Raw genomic sequence first — 15057 nt, 5'->3', positions numbered from 1 at the left:
CTCTTACTGAGGACACTGGGCCGAATGCCTCTCAGTCCCTTAGAGTTCAGTCATTTTACAGAAGGGAACTGAAACCCAGTTAGGACCTAAGGTCAGGCAGCCCATTAGTGACTCGGGGGTTTTCAGACTCCTAATGCGAGCCTCTCCACCGCCTCCTGGCGCTGCCTCCTCCAGGCTCCCAGAAAAGTAACATGAATGCTTCAAATTTACTGGCCCCTGCTGACATTGTGAAACAAACTGGATTCTCGTTATTAAGTCATTATTGTTGTATAAAAAAAGTTAGACGAGGGACTTCCCTGGTGGTGCAGTGCTTAAGAATCCGCCTGCCAATGCAGGGGACATGGATTCAATCCCCGGTCCAGGAAGATCCCACATGCCGCGGAGCAAATAAGCCCGTGCGCCACAACTACTGAGCCTGCGCTCTAGAGCCCACGAGCCACAACTTCCGAGCCCACGTGCCACAACTACTGAAGCCCGGGTGCCTGGAGCCTGTGCTCTGCAACAAGAGAAGCCACGACAATGAGAAGCCCGCGTACTGCAACGAAGTGTAGCTCCAGCTTGCCGCAACTAGAGAAAACCCGCGCACAGCAACAAAGACCCAACGCAGCCAAAACTAAATAAAAATTTTAAAATAAACTTATTTTAAAAACAAAAAGGTTAGGGACTTCCCTCATGGCCCAGTGGTTAAGACTTCACCTTCCAATTCAGGGGGCACAGGTTCGAGCCCTGGTTGGGGAAGTTCCACATGCTGTTGGGCGTGGCCAAAATAAAATGTTAAAAAAAAGAAAAAAGTTAGATGAGTTACTGGATGACAGGACTCATTTGCTTTCATGCTCCATCTGAATGTGCTTCCATTTCCAAGCTCCCCTAACAGAACAGTGGCCGACTATGCAAGAGCTGCAGTTGGTTCTGTGATGTGACTAAGACATTAATAATATTAGCTTATCTTGATCGATCACTTACTGCATGCCAAACTCAGTTCTAAGTGCTTTTGCCTGTTAACTCAACCCTCACAACACTTCAGAGATAGGTACCCTTCTGGATCAGGAAGCTGAGGCGCAGAGGAATGACCTTGCCCCAGGCCACACAGCTAGTGAGGGTTCTGACTCCAGAACCCATGCCATGATGTCTCCAATTATTGAAGGCACAATGTCAGCAACCAGAGACAGGTGGGATTTTAGGCCAGGTATGCAGTTGTAATGTGGGGTAGGGCAAGAAGCAGGGACGTAGGAAGTCAGAAGAACTGCTTCTGGTCACCTATGCAATTCCATACTGTTGTATTAAATGTAAAGAGAAAAAATTAAAATGATGTGCTCTAAGCATTAAAAGGATTGTGTTTAGGGGTCAAGTCACGGGGAAAAAAATATATCATTCGAGTGCTTGGGAGGTATGTGAAATTGCCCTGCAGGAGGGTGACAGGCTTCACAAAAGGCACCCTGTAGCAGCTCTTGCTCAGGCCATTGCTGATTTAGGCCTGGGGTCTCCTACCTGGTCTCTGGGCATCCAGCCCTTTGCCTTTCCCATCCATCCGGCACTGCAGCCAGGTGTAGTGAAAAGATCAAGAGCATCAGCTGAGAAATCGGGAGCTTTAGGTTCCAGGCTTGCCTCTGCCACTAACTCAACTGTGTGGTCTAAGCCAGGCCCTTCCCCTCTCCGGGCCTCAGCCTTTCTCAGGGTGTATTCTGTGGAACAGTATTCCCATGAGATAGGAACAAGTGTTCTTCCCCGTGCCCCAGAGAGTCCCCTCCCACCCTCGGTTTCCCAAACCCTGCTTCAAACATTGGACCAGACAGCTCCAAGAGCTCCCCGCCAGCTCCAAGATGCCACAGTCCACCCTGTCATCACCTCCAGGTCCACCCCAGGAACTGCTCCTCCATCCTTCTCACTCAGCCAGAAACCTTATCACGGTCCTGGTGCCCCTCCAATGACCCAGCCCCCATGTGCAGCCCTGGACAGGCCCTGTCCCTTCATCTTCCAGTGTTTACCTCCAGCCCTTCAACTACTCTCCATTTCCACTCTATCGCCCCCCTGCAGTCCACTCTCAGAGCAGCCAGAGTGGGTTTTTAAAATGCAAATCGGATTACCTTGACCCTTGACACTCTGCTTAAAACCCCCTAGTGGTTTAATCCCTAAAGTAGTCAAATTCACAAAGACCGAAAGTAGAATGGTGGTTGCCAGGGGCTGGGGGAAGGGGGAATAGAGCATTATTGTTTAAGGGGTACAAAGTTTCAGCTGGGAAGATGAAAAAGTTCTGGAGAGGGATAGGGGTGATGGTTGCCCAACATCGTGAATGTTGAGCAATGTTGGGCAATGTTAATGCCACTAAACTGAACACTTAAAAATATTTAAAATGGTAAATTTTGTTACATATATTTTACCACAAAACAAAAACAGAAATGATACAGTGGCTTCCCAGTATATTTAGAATCAGATCCAAACTTCACATCATGGCAAGCAAGAGCTCTGTGACCTGCCCCTTTCCCACTCCCCACACTCCTTCCCCTGCCTTCAAACTCATTTTCGGCACCTCACCCAAACTCATCCCTACCTCAGAACTTGGCACTTGCCGGTCCCTGTTTAGAAACCCCTCTCTCCCACACCCTGTCCCCAGCACCCCCCCTACCCCAGCACCCACCCACCCCTGCCTCTGAAACCCTGCCCTCCCCCACTCCCACATCCTGTGACCCTACCCGGTTCCCCTTGGCTCCTTTTTTTTTTTTTTTTTTTTCTGGCCACGCTGAGCGGCCCTTTGGTTCCTTCTCATCCTTTGGATCTCATCTCAAGCGTCCCCCCACCAAGGCCCGGCCTAGGTATGCCCCCGCAACAGGCACTTCCAGTATGTCCTCTGTTTTAGTTCCTTTGTAGTGCTTGTTATTTGCAATTACAGTACCTTGTCTTATTTATGTACTGGCTTATCACTTGTCTCTCCCCACCCTACCCGAATGTAAAGTCCAAGAGGATGCCTATGTCTGTTTTCCTTGCTATACCTTGGCACTTAGAATAGTACCTAGTACATGGTAAATGCTTAGTAGATCTTTTTTTGTTTTTTGTTTGTTTGGTTGGTTTTTCTTTTCTTTTTTTTTTTTTGGCTGCGTTGGGTCTTCGTTGCTGGGTGCAGGCTTTCTCTAGTTGCGGCGAGCAGGGGCTACTCTTCGTCGCAGAGCACGGGCTCTAGGCACGCGGGCTTCAGTAGTTGTAGCATGTGGGTTCAGTAGCTGTGGTGCACGGGCTCTAGGGCACACGGGCTTCAGTAGTTGTGGCGCACGGGCTTAGCTGCTCCACGGCATGTGGGATCTTCCTGAACCAGGATGGAACCCATGTCCCCTGCATTGGCAGGCGGATTCTTAACCACTGTGCCACCAGGGAAGTCCCTGTAGATATTTGTTAACTGGATAAACGAGAAAGAGCAGACAGCACTTGCCCTGTGCTGAGACAGCTCTGCTTGACACACTGTGCCTGGTTCTGCTCCCCCCTCCTTGGTGGCTCCTCCACTCTCCAGCTCCCCCTCCTCTTTGACTTGCCCCCTCCAGTACTGGCCACCCCTGGACCTTCACACCCTCCCACTCCTGATTGCCCCTTGCCCAGCGCCCAGGCTCCCTTGCTTACCTGTTCACAGCTCATGTTGTTCATTCACTGAGCCATGCAAATTCTATGGCAGAAGCCTCTCAGGAGTATCTTTCTTCCCAATTCCAAGGTCAGCAAACAAGAGCAACTGCAAGAAAGAGTCTTGCTTTCTAGCTTTGTCCCACTCCTGATTGCTTCTACCTGGGGACAAACGCCAAACAGATCTCTCACGTGCAGGCTCTTCCCACGGAACACACTCCACACTGTTTGACAAAGACATCATTTTTTTTTTAAGAATATTTCTTTTCTTTAATATTTATTTATTGGCTTCATTGGGTCTTAGTTGCGGCACGTGGGCTCTTCCTTGTGGTGCACAGGCTCTCTAGTTGTGGTGCATGGGCTTAGCTGCCCCGCAGCATGCAGGATCTTAGTTCCCTGGCCAGGGATCAAACCGGCGTCCCCTGCATTGCAAGATGGATTCTTAACCACTGGACCACCAGGGAAGTCCCGGCAAAGACATCTGATGGGACCTGTCAAACAGCCTTGCTACTGCTCGGGGATTTTCTATGGCTCCTCAGTGCCTACAGGGTGAACTCCAAGGTCCCCGCTGGGATCCTTGGTCCTCCCAGATTGGTCCCACTTCTCCGGCTGCATCTGTCATCCATTATTCTTTACTTTCAATCTTTATGTTTCAATCAAGTGGAACTGCCAACCATTCCCTATACATGCCCATCCTGGTTGAAATCTTTCTCATCCTTCAAGGCCAGTTTGAACCACCTCCAGAAAACCTTCCTCGGTCTCCTCTTGGTCCTCCTCACATATTATTTTGTGTTGTATTTGAATAATAACAATAACCAATGTTTATTAAACACTAATATTCAAGGCACCATTCTGTGTTATCTCATTTAATCGTTATGTCAGTCTTATGAGGTAGGTGCTATTATTATCCAGGTTTTATAGATGAAGAAACTAAGGCAGAGAGAGGTAACTTGGAGCAAGAAGTGATTTGCCCACGACTGCAGAGCTATAAAGCAATTGAGTCAGGATCTGAACCCAGACAGTCTGACTCCAGAACCCATGCCCTTAACCTTTACTCCATGCTGTGTCCCTCTTTTATCCTTTTTAGGAAATAAGGCTCCTTCGCTGCTTCCTCTGCCTAAAAATCTCACTACATACCAATTCCTCTTAATGCTATGGGAAGCACAACCACCTCCTTCTCCAAGCTACACTTCCTGGCGTATCACCAACCAGGATGGGTTAAGTGGTGCCTCTGGACTTCCTCCATCACAGCCCAACTCACTGTTTTGAACATTGGACTTGAGTCAGTGTCCCTGGCGCCCTGCACAAAACCCCAGTCTTCAGACGGTGTTTGCTGAATAAAGGAAATTAGCCTTCCTCACCTTGGGATTCCCTTATCACCCGGCAGTCTCTCCAACAGAAGCCACTCAATATATGGTCACTGAATGTTGACTGCCAAAGGTCTCTGGCCTTGGCGGGGCTCTCATTTTCCTGCTGAGACTCCCCCAGACAGGTGAGACTGGCTCCTTCACTTCACCCTCACCTGAGCCCCTGACCCCTGTTCTGCCCAGATCTGACTGCTCATAGGAAGTGGTAGATATGTGTGGGCACAGTGCCAGTTTCCAGCTTTCCTGCTTTGTAGAGGTGAAACTTTGATCCCCAGTTTACTCATCTGTGAAACACAGCTGTTGCTATCCATCCCTGCCTCCTTAGCAGACTTCTTTTCATGGTCTTAAGTGTAAAATATCGACAATCATTTTCAATTGTGTTTCAACAAATGTTTATTGCACATTTACTGTGTCATACATATTGTTACAATTTCAGTCTTCACACTAACCCTTTGAGGTAGATATTATTATTATTATTATTATTATTTTTTTTTTTTTTGCGGTATGCGGGCCTCTCACTGCTGTGGCCTCTCCCGTTGCGGAGCACAGGCTCCGGACGCGCAGGCTCAGCGGCCATGGCTCACGGGCCCAGCCGCTCCGCGGCATGTGGGATCTTCCCGGACCGGGGCACGAACCCATGTCCCCTGCATCGGCAGGTAGACTCTCAATCACTGCGCCACCAGGGAAGCCCAAGGTAGATATTATTGATCCTCATTTTACAGATGAAGGAGCTGAGGCTCAGGGAAAGCATGTGACTTAACAGCTACGCCTTGGGGGCAAGTTGCAGAGACTAGGTCTGCACCCGGTGTTTCTGTATTCTTTCCACCCACTTCACTGCCTGAGCCTCCCGTTGGTGTCAGTTACCCGCGGCTAGACCATGCCCTACATCTGAGGCCTCCTCCTCGGCCTTAGTCCCCCATAGCATTTACCTCTGCTGCAGATAAGCAGCAGGGATTTTTTTTGGAGACAGTGTTTGCACATGATCTTGGCTGCACCTGCTACTGAGATAACACTTTGAGAAAAATCCAGCATGTCACTCTCTTCATTTTTTAAGAAAGACTAGGGAGAGGAGGTGTCAAGTTTAATCTCTGAATCTTTACAGGCACTTTTATTTTTACAGGTTTGGAAACTAGAGGGATCCTTGAGGGAAAACCAAGGGATGAATTTTGGGTCCCAAATCCCTGACTCAGGAGCCTCCCTCAGGGCCCAGTTAGTCCTTAGCGCTGAGGTCAGGCTCAAGCCCAGCCAGCGGGAGCCGCTCACCCGCACTCTTTAAAGATGTCCGGGTAGTGCCGGAACAGCACCGGCGGGTCCCGGTCACCTCGGACTGGGGCCCGAGGCACAGCCCGGATTCCGGGCCTCCGGCCCCGCCGGCCCCCAGAGCAGGAGCGGTGGATCCACTGGTGCGCTTCCACGGCAAACTTCCTCTTGAAGCGCATGCCACACTCGGGGCAGGGGAAGGGCCGCTCACCCGAATGCATGCGCCGGTGGCTGACCAGCAGCGAGGGATAGGTGAAGCGGCGGCCGCAGTCTGCACACACGTGGCGCCGCTGGCTGGCCTGAGCATCTACACTGGGCACCAGGGCCGGGGGCTGCGCACCTGCGCTCTGGTCACAGGCAGCTTTGCTGGGTGGCTCTGCTCTTGCCGAGGTTTTGCTGATGGTTGAGTCAAGGTTGTTTTTAACCAGCTCTTCAGGCCTCTCCTTCCTAGGAGTCTTTTCGGATCCTTTGGCTCCTGGCCCTGTCTTGGGTTCCTCTTCCTTTTTGTTTGGGGCATCTCCTAGGAAACAGGAATCAAGTTACATTTTAAAACACATTCGCTTATATAGTCTCAGGTTATAGGATGCTTTTACTTAAGGAAGTGCCAGAAAAGTACTGCCCAGTGATTAACACACAGGCTCTAAAGGATGGTAAACAGGGGTCAAATCTCTTAAGAGTGACTTATCTGGCCCTTGCTTCCTCATGTGTCAAACGGGAATCATAATGGTTTCTTTAGTTCACAAGTTTGTTGGGAGGATTAAATGAGTAAAAGCATCTTAAGTACTTAGTAAATGCTCAGTAAGCAATAGCAGGACTTCCCTGGTGGCGCAGTGGTTAAGAATCCGCCTGCCAATGCAGGGGACACGGGTTCCATCCCTGGTCGGGGAAGATCCCACATGCCGGAGCAACTAAGCCTGTGCGCTACAACTACCAAGCCTGCGCTCTAGGGCCTGCACGCCGCAACTACTGAGCCCATGTGCTGCAACTACTGAGCCCACGTGCCCCAGCTACTGAAGCCCGCACCCCTAGAGCCCCTGCTCCGCAACAAGAGAAGCCACAGCGATGAGAAGCCCACGCACCGCAAGGAAAAGTAGCCCCCGCTTGCTGCAAATAGAGGAAGCCTGCGCGCAGCAATTAAAACCCAATGCAGCCAAAATAAATAAATAAATAAGCAGTAGCTGTTATTATCGTGGTTTCTCATTTTTTTGCAGGGTTAAGACATTTACAGAGGAGTAAAGATATTTGCTCAAGATCACTCTGCTGAGGGATGGTGAAAGGAGAAGAGCCAAGTTGTCAATTACTGGCCAATTACTGCTTTGCCTTGTTTGAGAATGTGAAAGGCAGACCTGAAGCTGCTTTCATTCTTAGGGGATTTTAGTTGTTCCTGAAAAGGGGAGAATGAACAGCGCTTCTCCCAGAGGGAGTCTCAGACTTGGGCTCCTGATTATCTTACTCTGGTCTCAACTTGACTACTGTCCCAAATTCTGAAAAATTTGTATCAGGTCTGCCTCTTTTCCTTCTCCCGTATCCAACATCTGTTGACTCTTTCATTCCTTTAGGGATGCTGGAGGTGGCGATCTGAAAGAAAACACTGCTAGACAGGAAACCCTGGAATACTGGGGTTGGGGGAAACTTGGGACCATCCCTCACCTCTCAGAGCTCCTCCCAGGCTTTCCCCCTCCTCAGGATCCTGGGCGGCGGGGCTCCAAGCCTCACTCTCCTGTTCCATCCAAGAGATGAGGGCTGGTTTGGGGCCTGGGAATCCTGGGAGAGAACAGGGATCACAGTGCTGGCCTGAGAGGCTGCCCTGGGAAGATGGCATCCCCCTGTCAGGGTGAGGTCACCTCCTCAGAATTTAGGATCAACCTGGACAGGGTCTGCAGTGCTCCTGCCTGAAGCAAGCGGATGCGAGATGGAAGGACTCTCGAGAGGGTACCTTAAGCGCTGGGGATGGGAGGTGGCTGGTGTCGTTGGTGGAATAGTGCGGGATTAGGCCTCACAATCCTCCGGGTCCTCGTGTCATCTCCCCTGTGAACCCCAGTGAAGGAGCAGGCGAACTCTGACCCGGAGCCTCACCGAGCGCGTCCAGGTGGCCGTAGGTCTCCCGCATCACGTCCCGGTACAGGGCCCTCTGCGCGGGCCGCAGACACCCCCACTCCTCCGGGGAGAAGTACACGGCCACATCTGCGAAGCTCATGGCCGCAGGCTTCTTGCAACCAGGCCCGGTCTCCCCCGGTCTCAGCACCAGGAGCGGGGCCGGGGGCGGCGCCATGTGGCCTCCAGCCCAGAGCAGCGGCCGCCTGCTCCCCGCGCCTGGCCTCAGCTCTCGTCGTCCACAGGAAGGGCTCCCGAGCCCGGGGCCCCGCCCAGTCTTGGCCTCCGAACTCAGCCGAAGGGAACCGAAGTAGCAGGGTTGGCTGTTTGGGATTCGGGATTCTGATGGGACAAATAAACACCCTCGGTGTTTAGTCACTTCCTGGCAGCTTGGCCACAGACACCCGGGTTAAGGGACCCGTAAGGTGCCTTCAGAAAATATGGCGACATCCAGGCTTCAGTTGTCACTGGCTGCTCTTAAGGGCGCCGTCCCTTGACCGTATCAAACATGGCGCTGGTCTGGCTCTTCATTGTCCACTTGACCTTAAATACAATGGCCGTGCAGGTGAGTTTTAACGGGTGGGAGCTGAGAGGAGCTTTCCTGCCATCAAGAAAGATGGACGTGCCCGCGGCTTCCAGCACTCCCGCTGGCCGCGTTGCACGCCGGTGATTGGCCGCGACAGCAGGAAGCGGCTGTGCCGCGACGCGGGACTGGCGGGGCGTTTTCACGCGGAAGTCTCTGTAGGCGGGATCTGGAACCCACCAACGATCTCGGCGTTTGTGGAGCTCGGGACTTTGAACTCGATGGTCTCCTTCTGCGCCTCCCGGCAGCGGGATCCGCAAGACGGTCTCTGGCTCCTGCGGGAAGACGCAGACACCTGGCCAAACCCTGGGGGCAGCCGAGGTAGAGATCAGGTACACGTTTACACTTGGGTGCACAGCTGCGGAGCCGACCCGACTCCTTGCACCGGCAGTTCCGCTCGCTTATTTTCTGGACTGGAGCCACCGGCGAAGGAAGGTGCTTGGTGAGGCTGGAATTGGAATGGAGAAGTTTTAAATTACTTTTTAAGTTTTTCCAAAATAATTAACGTACGTGGTATTTTAAAAAGTAATACAGAAGGTTTGTAATGAAAAAGGCAGCCTCCCTACCCATTCCCCCTGTTCCCTAGAGGCAACTACTTTAAACTTTTTATTAACTTGAATTATATTGTACATACAGTAAAATGCACGGATCTTCAGTGTGAAATCCGTCGAGCTTTGATAAATGTATGACATCACCCAAAACAAGATGTAGGACATTGGTATCACCCATGTTTCCTTTCCAATCAATACATAGTTTTCTATTGTGATATATGGCATAAAATTTTAACCATTTTTAAGTTTTTAATTCAGTAGCATTAATTACATTCACAATGTTGTGCGACCATCACCAGTGTCATTTTCCAAAACATGATTTTCATCCTCACAAAAGAAAACCTGCAACCCGTTAAACAGTCCTTCCCCATTCCTTTCCTCCCCCCCCACCCGCCCCCTCCCCACCCCTGGTAACTTCCAATCTACTTTTTCGCTTGGATTTTTTTTTTTTTTTTTTTTTTTTTTTTTTGCGGTACGCGGGTTTCTCCCTGTTGTGGCCTCTCCCGTTGTGGAGCACAGGCTCCAGACGCGCAGGCCCAGCGGCCATGGCTCGTGGGCCCAGCCGCTCCGCGGCATGTGAGATCCTCCCGGACCGGGGTACAAACCCGTGTCCCCTGCATCGGCAGGCGGAGTCTCAACCACTGCGCCACCAGGGAAGCCCCCTTTTCTTAAAAATTGTGATAAAATATACATAACATAAAAGTTATCATTTTAACCATTTTTAAGTTCAGTGGTATTAAGTACATTCACAGTGTTATGCAACCATCACCACCATCCACTCCAGAAATTTTTCATCTTCCTAAACTGATTCAATACACTTCACTCTTAGCCATTTCTTCTGGAGCTTTCATTTTAAAATACACTTTTTTAAAAAATTGCTTTTTCTTGGTATACTCATTTTAGACACTATGGGCACCCTGCTATGATACTTGATACTTAATTTCTAGCCCCATTCCCTTGACCTCTTTACAACATACTTAATGCAATAAATTATTTATTTATTTATGGCTGTATTGAGTCTTTGTTGCTGCATGCGGGCTTTCTCTAGTTGTGGCGAGCAGGTGCTACTCTTCATTGCGGTGCGTGGGCTCCTTCCTCATTGCGGTAGCTTCTTTTGTTGTGGAGCACGGGCTCTAGGCGCGCGGGCTTCAGTAGTTGTGGCATGTGGGCTCAGTAGTTGTGGCTCACGGGCTCTAGAGCACAGGTTCAGTAGTTGTGGCGCACGGGCTTAGTTGCTCCACGGCATGTGGGAATCTTCCCAGACCAGGGCTCGAACCCGTGTTCCCTGCATTGGCAGGCAGATTCTTAACCACGGCGCCACCAGGAAAGCCCATTGCAATACATTATTGTAAATAGCATTTCCTATATATGCTATTATTATACTTCCTTTCTTGTCAAATGTTTGTTTTTCTTCAATTTTATAATTGTCTTTTCTCCTTGTGTTATCTGCTCTGCTTCTTTAAGTTGTTGCAAATTACCAAGGGGAGCATCAAATCTCAAATCCCCATTTTTTTTCCTGGGAAATCTCCCTCCTTGGACCCTCAGCCCTCTCTCCAAAACAGACTGGGCCTCAGCTGTCATCCAGGGTCTTCCCTCCCTGCCCTTGGGTTGTATCCTCTGCTTCCTAGACTCAGTGTCTTCCTGTTTTTGAGTTGAGACGGGTCATCTTAATGGCTTGCATTGGACTGACTACAGGTGCTAGATGTTTTCACTCCCACCTTTGGAATATTTCTGCAGTCAGGCAGGATGCAGACTCTAGTTGCTAAGCGTGGGGCCGGTCACTGGAGATAACAGACGGATGAGATCTACCAGGTGTCTGTTGGCAGCAGCCCACAGTCTGGTCTTGGAACAATTCCTTGCTTGCCCTCCTGCCTGCCCTACATGCCGAATCTCCCCTTTGTGTTCAGAAATGTTCTTTGCTGATCATGCTAGTGCCTTTTCAGTCTTTATATTTTCTGGCCTTGTCCTTGCTGTTTTTCACCGGAAATACTTTCTGGCTTTAAGTGTGACTTCTGCTGATTTTGCCTCAACAATTATGTGCTTATTTTAAAACATTTTGAGTTCTGGAGGTACTTCACTGTGTGAACAGTGTAGAAATGGGAGTGAGGAAAAAAACAGATCCTCAGAAATAAGTATCCTTTTAAACAGGGAATCAGGGGCTTCCCTGGTGGCGCAGTAGTTAAGAATCCGCCTGCCAATGCAGGGCACACGGGTTTGAGCCCTGGTCCGGGAAGATCCCACATGCCACGGAGCAACTAAGCCCGTGCACCACAACTACTGAGCCGCGTGCCTAGAGCCCGTGCTCTGCAACGAGAAGCCACCGCAATGATAAGCCTGCGCACTGCAATGAAGAGTAGCCCCTATTTGCTGCAGCAAGAGAAAGCCCGTGCACAGCAACAAAGACCCAATGCAGCCAAAAATAAATAAATTTATTAAAAAAACAAAACAAAACACGGAATAAACTTTATGTAAAGAGAAGCTATAAAGCATTTCACTTGGACCAAAAAATACTTCTGTTTATTCAGGTACTATGTTGTAAATCATTTCTCTTTGCACTAGGGATGGAGAAAACTTAAGAAGATGGAGCTAAGTACACTTGGCTATTAACCATCAGATTGCAACGTTCAAGACTAAAACTGTTTGCTCATAAGTGGTTGGTGTCATGTTTTTCCTGCCAATCATTATAAAAATACAAAAATGATGCTTTCAAATTGTTTTATTGCCCACCAAACTGTAAATGTTTGTTGAAGAATCTTGATCAGATAATTATGAGAAGTTAGGAAACACGCAGGAGGTCATTATAGTTCATAAATTTTACTTGTCAGTTTACATCTGAATAATGTAATAATATAATATGCTTAAGGCCACACAGCTAGTGGGGACTGAGCTGAACCTGGAATCCAGGTCTCCCAATTCAGGAGAGGCTATGTGGTGAAGTAAAAATAACCCTCAGTTCCCATTAATAATCATCTTTGGAACCCAGGTATTTGGAGAAGCAGTCTTTTGGTCAAGAGATATTTGAGCCACCTAGCACCACTCCTGACATGCAGACATGCTTAGTCCCCCCCACCTCCTTGCTTTTATCCCTTCAAGAGTTTCCTGTTCTAAAGTAGGGCTAGCAAATCTAAATAGGTCAGAAAGACCTCTCAACTGTTGACACATACAAACATTACAGTAAAAATTAAGTCGGAAGATAACTATGCCTTGATTTCAACTCTAATCACAAGTAATATACTCCTTTAAAAAAAAAAATTCCCCATCATCATATTTCCAGCTGCTGTGGCCCAAGAATACATCTTTACTCAAAAGATGCAAAATCCAGGAAACATGCAAATATCTGGGAAAAAAAAAGCACATTGCAATTACTATTCATAAAAATTTGGAGAAAAAACCCTTTAAGCTCACTAAGTTTGATACCTTTGTGCACTATGTGCAGAGCAAGTGTGGGGCAGGAGAGTTCCTCACCTGAAGCCACTGTCCTCTTTACGGCCACCTCTTAAAGTCTTCAAGACCAAACAATGCCAACAGAGGCTTGACACCACATGTGTGTCCTTGCTAGCTACTTGACCTGCTCTGGGTAAAAGACAGAATCCTTGGATGAGCTTCCCCAGTGCGGACAGGCCCGAAGCGTGCCCTCTATTCCAGGGAGCACCAGCTCCTTTAATTGGCTCTTGCATCTAGGGTACTCCGTCTCTGAGGAGCGGGAGAGATACAGTCCAGAAAGCAGAATGCACTAAGGGAGAAAATAATCCAGAAAGAAAAGCCAGTTAGGTGAATGGTTTTCAGTGAAGTAACCTCAAGTGGGACTTGGAAGAGGGACCAGGAGCCTCAGCCCAAGAACTGAACACTAGTCGCGGGTGGCTGAAGGTGCACCAGAACCAGAACTGGAACGTGCCTTCCTAAGAGATGGTAGCAACGTGGCCCCAAGAGTGCTACCAGTCTCAATTTAGCTGTTCTGTTGAGCCCTTTCTGCAGATCAGGTGCAGGGAAACACGGAGGGGCTCTGGAGTGGGCAGTGTGTGCTGAGGCTCCGAGTGGGGGAGGAGGTTCTCCAAGGTCACAACCTGGGGTTTGAAGTGAAGGACCTTTCCCTCGTTTCTGCTCACAGCTGCCGAGATCTGGATCCTGGGCCTCTGGGCTTCACGCCTCCACCTCTCTTTCCACCTAAATGATAAAAGCGGGTTTGGGGCCTGAAAATCCTCACAAAGGAAAACACTGGGCTCGGCTGAGAACCCGAGAAGAGAACTGAGGGCGCTTGCTCGGTGCTCCACACTTCCAGCCCATCGCCCCTGGGCGCATCAGTCCCCGCTTCCCACAGATTACTGGGTCCTGGCTGGGCCGCCGGACCTCACCGAGCGCGCCCAGGAAGCCATAGGTCTCCCGCGTCACGTCCCGGTTCAGGGCCTTCTGCGCGGGCCGCAGACACCCCCACTCCTCCGGGGCGAAGTACACGGCCACAGCCGACAAACCTCACGGCCCCTGGGCTGCTTCCCTCGTCCGCCCGGTCCCGGCCTCCCCGGGCACATCCGCCACCGGGAACCGGACCGGGGGCGGCGCCATGGGAAACCCTTCTGTGCTTCGCAGAGAGGCTTCCGGAAAATGTGGAAACGCAATTACCTGTTTCCGCCCTTCCTTGGAAAACGTCCTGAAGGCCCACAGTCCTGCCCTTAGCTAAGATGGTGCCCTCCCCGGCCTCAACATCCCTCGCCTTTCTTATCTGCCCTTCCATGCCAAGGGGCAAATCGGAAGGGAGGTTGGACTCCACGGCGTAACCGTAGAGAGATAGCGTGCGTTGATTGGACAGCGCCGGTCGCTAGGGGAAGAAGGAAGGCTCTGATTGGTCTTTCCGGAGCGGTCTGTTTGAAAGGCCGAGAGTGAAGTAGCGGCAGATCCGAAGGTGGCCGGCGGTGCAGGATTTCTCTTGATCTGGCTTTTCTGGGTCGGCATCTAAGAGAGAGGTTCTAACGGAGTAAAGGTACTCATTTCTGCTACTCTCATGAGACCTCTTATGGGCAGGTCCGGGGCTTGGAGGTGAGTAAAAGCCCAAGGGCAAGACTGAGGCGGGTTCTGGAGGTAAGGGAGTGAGCTCTGGTACTCGGGCAGGGCTAGCCCGTGGGCTGTGGAAATGCGTTCCTACCCAGTATTTGATCTGGCCCGTGCTCCAAGGTCACAGATGTCTCCCCTTTTACAGACAATGAAACTGAGTGACGGGGCAGGTGACAGCTCACGGGGCAGCAGAGCCGGATTCAGAGTCATCTGGCTCCCGTTTCGGTTGAACTTAGGTTCAACTAAGTGCTTAGGGTAGCGCCTTGCACAAAGTACTCAATAAATAGGAGCTTATAGTTGTTATTGTAATTATAACACTATCTAGACCCTGCCTCAATCAGAAAACCTGTGTTCAAATTACAGCTCATAAATGAATATAACACTGAGCAATGAGTCAGATCATCTCTTAAGATTTTTTTCAATTCTGGATCAAGGTGGTGGAGTGGGAAGATCCTGAGTTCACCTCCTTCCAGGACACACCAAAACTACAACTACATATAGAACAACTATCTCTGAGAACTGACCTGAAGACTAGCACAACAGATTTTCTACA

At 49.9% G+C, this 15057-nt stretch overlaps 1 protein-coding gene across 5 annotated transcripts; it reads right to left on the bottom strand.

Moving 5' to 3' along the window:
* Positions 1-6045: 6045 nt before the first annotated feature.
* On the bottom strand, positions 6046-14093 carry ZNF688 (zinc finger protein 688). Of its 5 annotated transcripts, none has more exons than XM_089895901.1 (6): positions 14076-14093; positions 13523-13622; positions 12924-13191; positions 8307-9355; positions 7881-7994; positions 6046-6750 (listed from the first exon to the last, which is right to left on the bottom strand). In XM_089895901.1, the coding sequence occupies exons 4-6, from the start codon at positions 8500-8502 to the stop codon at positions 6230-6232; spliced, it is 831 nt and encodes a 276-aa protein (XP_089752027.1). In that variant the 5' UTR covers positions 8503-9355; positions 12924-13191; positions 13523-13622; positions 14076-14093; the 3' UTR covers positions 6046-6229. The 5 variants fall into 5 exon arrangements, with proteins under 5 accessions (XP_089752027.1, XP_089752026.1, XP_089752025.1 ...); XM_089895900.1 differs by lacking the exon at positions 14076-14093 and adding an exon at positions 13811-14063; XM_089895899.1 differs by lacking the exon at positions 14076-14093 and adding an exon at positions 13928-14063.
* Positions 14094-15057: the final 964 nt, after the last annotated feature.

This window comes from Delphinapterus leucas, chromosome 15, assembly GCF_059928025.1.
Source record: "Delphinapterus leucas isolate spDelLeu-1000000601 "Yukka" chromosome 15, BTC_Dleu_Yukka2, whole genome shotgun sequence".
Lineage (NCBI taxonomy): Eukaryota > Metazoa > Chordata > Mammalia > Artiodactyla > Monodontidae > Delphinapterus > Delphinapterus leucas.
Note: the sequence above shows the minus strand (reverse complement) of the source record. Positions and strands in the feature narration are given on the sequence as shown.

Excerpts from the sequence above, each read along its gene's own strand:
- ZNF688 (XM_089895901.1), bottom strand. The coding sequence starts at position 8,502 with ATGGCGCCGCCCCCGGCCCCGCTCCTGGTGCTGAGACCGGGGGAGACC. Across the intron at positions 7,995-8,306 it reads CGGCCACCTGGACGCGCTCG|GATTCCCAGGCCCCAAACCA; the intron begins GTGAGGCTCCGG and ends GTTCTCTCCCAG. Across the intron at positions 6,751-7,880 it reads CCTGGGAGGAGCTCTGAGAG|GAGATGCCCCAAACAAAAAG; the intron begins GTGAGGGATGGT and ends CCTGTTTCCTAG.